The sequence below is a fragment of the Phalacrocorax aristotelis genome, chromosome 13, assembly GCF_949628215.1.
Source record: "Phalacrocorax aristotelis chromosome 13, bGulAri2.1, whole genome shotgun sequence".
NCBI classification, from domain to species: Eukaryota; Metazoa; Chordata; class Aves; order Suliformes; family Phalacrocoracidae; genus Phalacrocorax; species Phalacrocorax aristotelis.
In genome coordinates this window covers 3,776,840-3,783,948 of record NC_134288.1, presented here as the reverse complement: position 1 = coordinate 3,783,948, position 7,109 = coordinate 3,776,840, and the positions used below count along the sequence as shown (strand labels likewise).

At 50.9% G+C, this 7,109-nt stretch overlaps 1 protein-coding gene across 3 annotated transcripts in view; it reads left to right on the top strand.

Annotated features, from left to right (window-relative positions):
- Positions 1-200: 200 nt before the first annotated feature.
- The window catches only part of CBFA2T2 (CBFA2/RUNX1 partner transcriptional co-repressor 2), a 66,710-nt gene continuing 59,801 nt past the window's right edge, over positions 201-7,109 (top strand). For 2 of the 3 annotated variants that reach the window (XM_075109181.1, XM_075109180.1), the window contains exon 1: positions 201-320. In XM_075109181.1, the coding sequence (XP_074965282.1) occupies positions 293-320 (28 nt within the window). In that variant the 5' untranslated portion in view covers positions 201-292. Of the gene's footprint in view, positions 321-3,255; positions 3,539-7,109 lie in introns of all 3 variants that reach the window. The other variant, XM_075109182.1, reaches the window with a different exon arrangement.

Here is a 7,109-nt window from a genome sequence, read left to right as displayed (position 1 = left end):
GTTCAACCTCATGAGTTTCTCACAGGCCCACGTCTCCAGCTTGTCCAGGAGATGGTTTGGGGGAGGCCATAAACCGCAGTTAGGCTCAAATTAATAGTTAAATTCATAAACAAAGCGTCGCCCCTGACCAAACCGGCCCTCCCGCTCCGCTAACCGGCAGCAGGCCGAGCCGCCCCCGGCCTTGCCGGGGCGGGCCGGGTAGGCCGCGCCCCCGGTAGCGTCACGGCGAAGGGCCGGGCCGGGCCGGTGGGGCCGCGGCGGGGAGCGGGAGGAGGTGCCGAGGAGCCGGGCGATGGTGGGGATCCCGGGCGGCTGCCAGTGTAAGAGCCGCGGTGCGGGGTTGGGGGGAGGCGCCGGCTCGCTCGGCGCCGCTCGGACGGGGGCGAAGGGCCTGGCGGGGCCGGGGCCGGGGCCGGGCGGCGGCGGGGGCGCCTCGGCCTGGCCGGGCCTCGGGCGGCGGCGGCGGGACCGGAGGCGCGGAGCGGGAAACGGCGGTGGTGGCGGCCCCGCCGCCGGGCTCAGCACCCCCCGGGCCTGCCCGGCCCGGCCGCGGGGCGCGGAGAGGGGTGCTGCGCCCTGCTCGGCTCCTCCAGCTGCACATGCTTCTACATAAAAATGTCTAATATATGCGTTTGGTTGGCGTGTTTTCCTTAGCGTGCGGTTCATCGCCCTCAACTTGTGAGGCAGCCGGGCCGGGAGCCGCCTCGGGCACCCCCGCCTGCAAAAGGAGCAGCCCTGCGGGGTGGCCGGCCGGGTTCATCTTTAACTTCCAGGCTGGATGGGGTTTTGAGACCCGGCGCAGGGCGGGCAGCGGCAGGGCTGCTGCCTGCACCCCCCGGGTCACCCCGGAGCAGGCCGGTGGGGTCTGCGGCGGCCGGACCCATAAAGTGCACCCAGATGGGCAGCGAGCCGGGGCGCGTGTGTGCACATGAAGCTGGCCTGTTGCAGCATCCTCCGCTGCTTGGGACTGGGAAGGTGAATAGCTGGAGCTCCATTCTCATTAATTGCTCAAAACAGAAGGTTTGTTTCCAGAAGAGTTGCACACTCTGAAAGCGGAGAGGTGGGCAGGAGAGCAGGGAAGCGCGTTGCTGCTGCCAGGGAGCAGGGTGGATGGTTAGCATGCGCCTCTCACCATATTAACCTCCTGGTAATTTTTCTCGTCTGTGCTCGTGCGCGCATCATTTGTGTATCCGCAATCGGGAATGGCCTGCCAGCCATCCTGGGCGCAGGAGCGAGGTGCCGGACCCTGGGTTAAGGGACGGCCAGGCTGACAGCTGGGATGGGCCATCTGCACATGGGCTGGGTCATGGCCTCGAGGTGACTCTGTTGATAAGTCCTAGTTCAGTGAAGGGAGAAGAGCACTTAAAAGTGCATCCCAAAGCTCAGAGGAAATGAGGGGATTTTAAAATGAAGTGTGATTGCTCATTGGGAAGCAATATAAAGATAGAGGCTGACGCCAGTGTAGAAACCACCCTGAAAGCTGCATTCCTGGTATGAAGAAGGAATTACCAACCGATAGAAATCGCAGAGGGTGGGTAATACTTTATCGTGCTGCTTAGTTCAAAATGTGTGGAGATGTTTGGAGTGAGGTTGTTATCTGTTAAGGCATTTACAAATATTAGTCTGTCAGAGCGTGTGGACTCGAAACAGCCAGTGGCCTGGGCGGCTGCGGCAGGAGGAGGGCACAGCGGCGAGCAAGCCATGTTAGTGACTGCCTGGGTTTGCAGAACCCTGGTACCTGACTGATGGGCTCCTAACCTCACTGCCAGGGAGGGCTCTTCGTTTTGCCTGCCTTGAAGAAAAGGCCCCATAGAAGGAGCTTGGGTGAGATAATCTGCCTTGCTGCCCAGAGGTCAGCCCTCTGTGCCCAATCTCCTTTCTCCAAACTCCCTTTGAAGTCACAGCAGAGGAGCAGGCGCTTCCGAGGATGATTCATCTCACCAGTCTTGGACACCTCTCTCTGGATGAGATGAATTATGTGCTGGAGGTGCCTGGTCTTTTTCATTGACTGCAAGGGGAGTCCAGGATAACTGGCTTGGGGTTTGGCAGCAAGGAGTTAGATGAAACAAATCCCACCCGGTGTGTCTGCTCATGGTGCAGCTTGATGGTGTATGGAGCGACTGGTCAGATTCCCTGTTTCTCTTAGACTGAGCACTGGGAGGAGACGGAGCTTTGAAATCCTACTTAAAAATAACTGAAGCTAAGGAAGACGGCGATCTTCTGCCTAAAGCCATAGCTTCAGAGTGGGTATGTGAAACCAGTTCCTCTCTCAGCTGTTGCACTTTATGCAACCTGGAGCAAGTTGTTTGTTTTTCTGGATCGTGGCAGTAATGTATAAATGTCTTGTGTAGCTGCTTGGTTCTGCAATATTAAACCATGTATAAAAGTAGGGCTTTTCATCTGGGTCCCATTGACAGAACAGGGTCAGGAAGCGATTGCACTGGCCTTATGCCAGGAGGTACAGCAAGGCTGTAGCCCCTGGCCAGGGAGGGTGACGAGCACCTGAGATGCTTCAGATGACTCAGCAGCAGCTAAAGCATCATTTCTTGTGCAACTTTAATACGCCTGTGGCTCAGCATCCACTGATGAAGTGCTAGTGATAACCCCAGTGAGCCATACAGCTGTTTTATAAGGATAAGCACATAAATATGCGTTTTAGCCTTCAGCAGCTTTATAGATAGAGCAGGTAGCGGTGTCCTGTTAGCGCCAGTTATTGAACTGGCTGAATGCTGGCACAAGACATCACTTAGTTCCTGGACCTCACACCTGCCTGCGAACACTGCTGGATTTTACCTTTGGGCTTGAGAAAGTGAATAATCAGCTGTAGACTCATAATTTTTATAAGCACAAATTACATGCATGGCCTTGGTTATCAGCCCAGTGATTTCTGCTGTATTATAAATACAGTTACTGGCAATGTCAGGAGGTGGCTTGATTTCTTTGGGTATTACAGAGAAGTGATTCAGTGCTCAGGGTGGAACTAATGATCCAGAAAGAAAGGAGGAATGTGGGACTGCTTTGAGACTTTGGGATGTTCCATATTAGTTTAAGGCACATACTGACTCTCATGAACATGCCTTCTTACATGGATATGTCCAATGGGCAGAAATGAAAATGGATCTTTCAGGGATTTAGTCTTGATATTCATATGCTTTAAAAAATACTCTTCCCTTGCACCAGGGTTCGGGAGAGTGAAATATACTGACTTTTTAAAGCAGTCAGAAAAAAAGATAAAGTTTTTTTTTTTATTTGCAGCTTCACTGAGGATGGAAAAGAGCACACACTTCAGACAGAGCTTGTGTAGTTGACAAGACTGCCAGTCTGACTGACTTAGAAGCAGGACTGGAGTGGAATAGTGAGCTGAGTACTATTTCCAACAGCCTAACCTGCCAAGGCTTCGCAGCTACCTTGAGATGTTGCCGTAAACTGCTGGAACAGGAGAGGGGAGAAGGACTGCTCAGGTTTCCCTTTTGCTCTTGAGAACCAGAGGTAACCTCTTTGACTTCAGAAGAAGGAGGTGGCTGTAAAACTTACGCAAGTGAGAGTGAATCTATCTCTCCCCCTCTGATACAGAAAGTCCCGGAGGCAGTGCTTCTGCCCGGATAGGTGATTGACCTGGAGATTTTCCAGACAGAAAGCCACCTTCCTGAAGGCACTTGCCCCACCAGTGTCTGGGGCAAAAAACTCCTGTGTCCCTGTCACCTCCCCATCCCTCCCTGCCGCACCCCACGTATGTGCACACCCGTGTTTGATTCAGCTATGAAGGTGTTGCTGGACGTTTTGGCTGTATTTGTGCACTCCAGGTTAATCAGCCCTGACCTCAGAGCTCAGCTAAAACGTTCTTTACTCCATTTCATGTTCTTCTAGAGAGAGAAGCACTAAATTCCACAGGTAGCTTATCTGGTGATTGCACTTTGAGGTCAAAATCTGCGCGTTTGCCTCGAAGACGTGCTTTGCAGTCTTGGTATAGTTTAAAGGATCAGACTATTCAGGCAGGGATTTTCTCTAGTGTAGATTTATGTTCGTATTTAAGATAGTAGTTGATAATAGCCCTCAACCTTGGGTTACAAGGATATTTTCAGGAGATAAATGGCATGCTCTTGTCTTGACTTTGGGTCCATAGGTGACACTTTGAAGCTTTTTGAAATATTACAGAATTCTCTCATTACAGCTATGGTTTTGAATGGAAAGTGTAGCACCAGCCTTTTCTTTTTTTCCTGCAGATATAAAGTAATTGGGCAAATACCTTGTGAATGTTTGCAGAAATACAGCTGCTTTTCTCCAAGTGGACTCGATAGACATACCAGTTTGTTAACATCAATACCAGCTTCTCACTGAACTAAATACATCCCTGAGTTTTTAATCCATGTGATCTCTTGGGAGTTCTGTTACTTCCTAATGGTGCACCTAGTTGCTGTAGCAGCAGTTCCTCCAAATATATCACCTGGGACACTCCTGCCTGGCTTTTGCCTGCTTTTTATCACACAATTTCTGACAGAGAGCAACAGGGGGAGGAGAAGGAGGTATAAAATCCTAAAGGAAGGAAAACAGGGAGGCTGTATGTGGTTGGTGTGTGTGTGAGTAGGCTGGTTTGGCCAGGGACTGGCAAGGGATGGTTGGGTCGAGCAGTTGCTGGCACTGTTGGGCCTGGGCTGGTGGTGGACAGCAGCTCGGCAGGGCTGGGGAGCCCATCCCGGGACCCTCCCTGACCCTGCCTGGCCGGCAAAGACTCTTCAGAGGCTGTATCAGGAGTGGTGAGCACACAAATGCTTAGCCTAATAACTGATTACATGCCAGCTCTCTCTTGTGTCTGTTAGCCAAAAAATGCTTGCTTTATACTTCTAAGTAGTTGTGCATCCTGCCTGCAGATTCTCTTTGCATCTGGCTGGAGGTGCCTGAACAAACAAGATGGAAGAGGGGCTGTACTGTGGGGGTACATCTGTATGGTCGCACTTTGTCCTGGGCGGGCAGAGCTCCCGGACACTCGCAGTTGTTGACTCTCAGTACAATCAGTTTTCTTTTCTTACCTGAGTACTGTGGGATACAATGTTTTGTGGCTGTCTTCTTGGGAGCAAACGTTTTGGTGGGTCTTGGTTAAGTGGAAACTTAATTTAACACTTTTTTAAAGGGTGGTGATATCTAAGCCTGTGGCATTTCCAGGTTCGGATGAGATTAATTTGCTTATCTTAGGTGATGGCAGGTAATTGCATGTGCTGGGGAGGTGCTGTAGTCAGGATGTTAAAAAACAAAGAAGTCAAATGGCTCCCGTGTTCCTTCCCCCGCTGTGCAAGCTCTTTTGCATTAGAACACCCTGTCTAGCAGATCTGCCGGCAGGATTCTTCCCTCCTCCTCCTCCCTGATTAGGTTTGGTGGGGGCCAAGAAGCCACTGATGAATTGTGACTGTAAAGCGCTGAACTTTGAGGGGAAATGAAAAAAAAAAACCTTCGAAACATTTGCTGCCCTGGCAGCATGTACGTGGGTTGGTAACGGGGTTTATCTTCTGACATCATTAGGATCTCTGACATTTCTAGCTTAGAAACAATAACTCGCCTTATCCGTCGTCATGTTTTTCTAATTAAAGACAAAGCTTGGTAAATATTTTTTAAATGATTGAATTTCCCAAGTATGGAAAACACATGTTGGGAGTCAGGCTGGCTGTGTCCAATGCGCCTTTTCCCATTGCGTCCCTTGGAGCATGCGAGTGCAAATACAGATTTAGAGCTGTGGGTGACAGGTTTATCTGGGATGATTGGCAAGGATTTATAAACCAGGAGGGGATTTACTTCGCTCTCCCTCCCTCCTCTTCCCCCTTTTCTCCCCCCTCCCCGACCCCCGTCTCAGAAATAGGAAATTGGGATCACATTAAACCCTAATTGGTTTGGCTCCAGTGCTAGTTCAGTGGCTGCCAAATAGTTAATTTATTGCGTGAGAGTTTGGCCATGTGTTGAGAGGCAAATTTGCTTGAAGCAAGGGATCTTTGTAAACTGTACATCCATTCCCATGCCAGGTCCTGTTTACAGCAGCACCAGAGCAGGGTGCGGGAGGTGTTTCCCATACCCGTCCCGGCAGGATGGCGAGGGGGGGAGACCCTGCCGCAGGGCTGCCATTCTGCCTTCCTCGTTCCCCAGCCGAAACGCTTTCAGGAATAGTTGCCTAAAAGAGCTTAAAGTGGTTTTAGCTGGACTTGGCATTCGCCGTTTGGAAACTGCCAGCTAGATAAGACGTGGGAGGTTCTCAAGAGAATAAATGCATCTGTTTGGGAGATAACAGCAGGCCTGGGCTGTCACCGCGGAGCAGGGCCAGGTGGGGAGTCCCCAGAGGTGGCAAGATGGCTTTTCCTGGATGACGTGAGGAGGGGCAAACGGGAAGCAGGCGTATCTGGCTGGCTTCCTGTGGCCCTGCAGAAGCCCTCCTTGTTCTTGCCCTTCTCTGTGAGGTCCCAGATTTGTTGTTGCTTGCTGATAGATCCCGGGCATCTAGTTGCATTTGCCTCCTGTGAAGGCTTCTGGAGGCTGGGCTCCAGCAGAAGACCACGCATGGGCTTGAAGGACAAGCAGCCCTTACTTAGGCTATCACCAACACTGCGTTCACTGGCACCTGAAAGGGAGTTATTTGGATTAAAGAGGATGCTGCAGCCTGAGTTAAAGACTCTCACTGCTAGCGTGGCTCTGGTTTTGGAGTATGATTTGAAAGAGGCTGTGTAAGGAATAAATCCATGGCTGTAGCATTTTCTTTCATTTCTCACTGAGTTAAATAATAAATTTTGTGCAAGGGAGCGGCTTCCAGCTCTGAGGCGACAGAATTATTACCGCCGTGCTCAGCGGCGCCCTTTCTGTGTCAGCTGCTATTTCCATTGTGAACTTGATACCTGAAGGCTCAATATTGTGATCCTTTAATTTTCAGCTGCTAAAATGTACCATGCGAGTTGGCTAAAAGGGAAGAGCTCAGAGGGGAATTTGAAATAGTTATGCTGTGGGAGCAGTGTGTTTCTTTGGGTATTTCTTAAGTGCTGAGTGTTTAGGAGAAATTGATAGGTACTAGCAATGCACTCTTAGCAATACTTCTCCTTCTGTAGCTCTTGCTTCCTGGGATGTAATAAAATCCATTA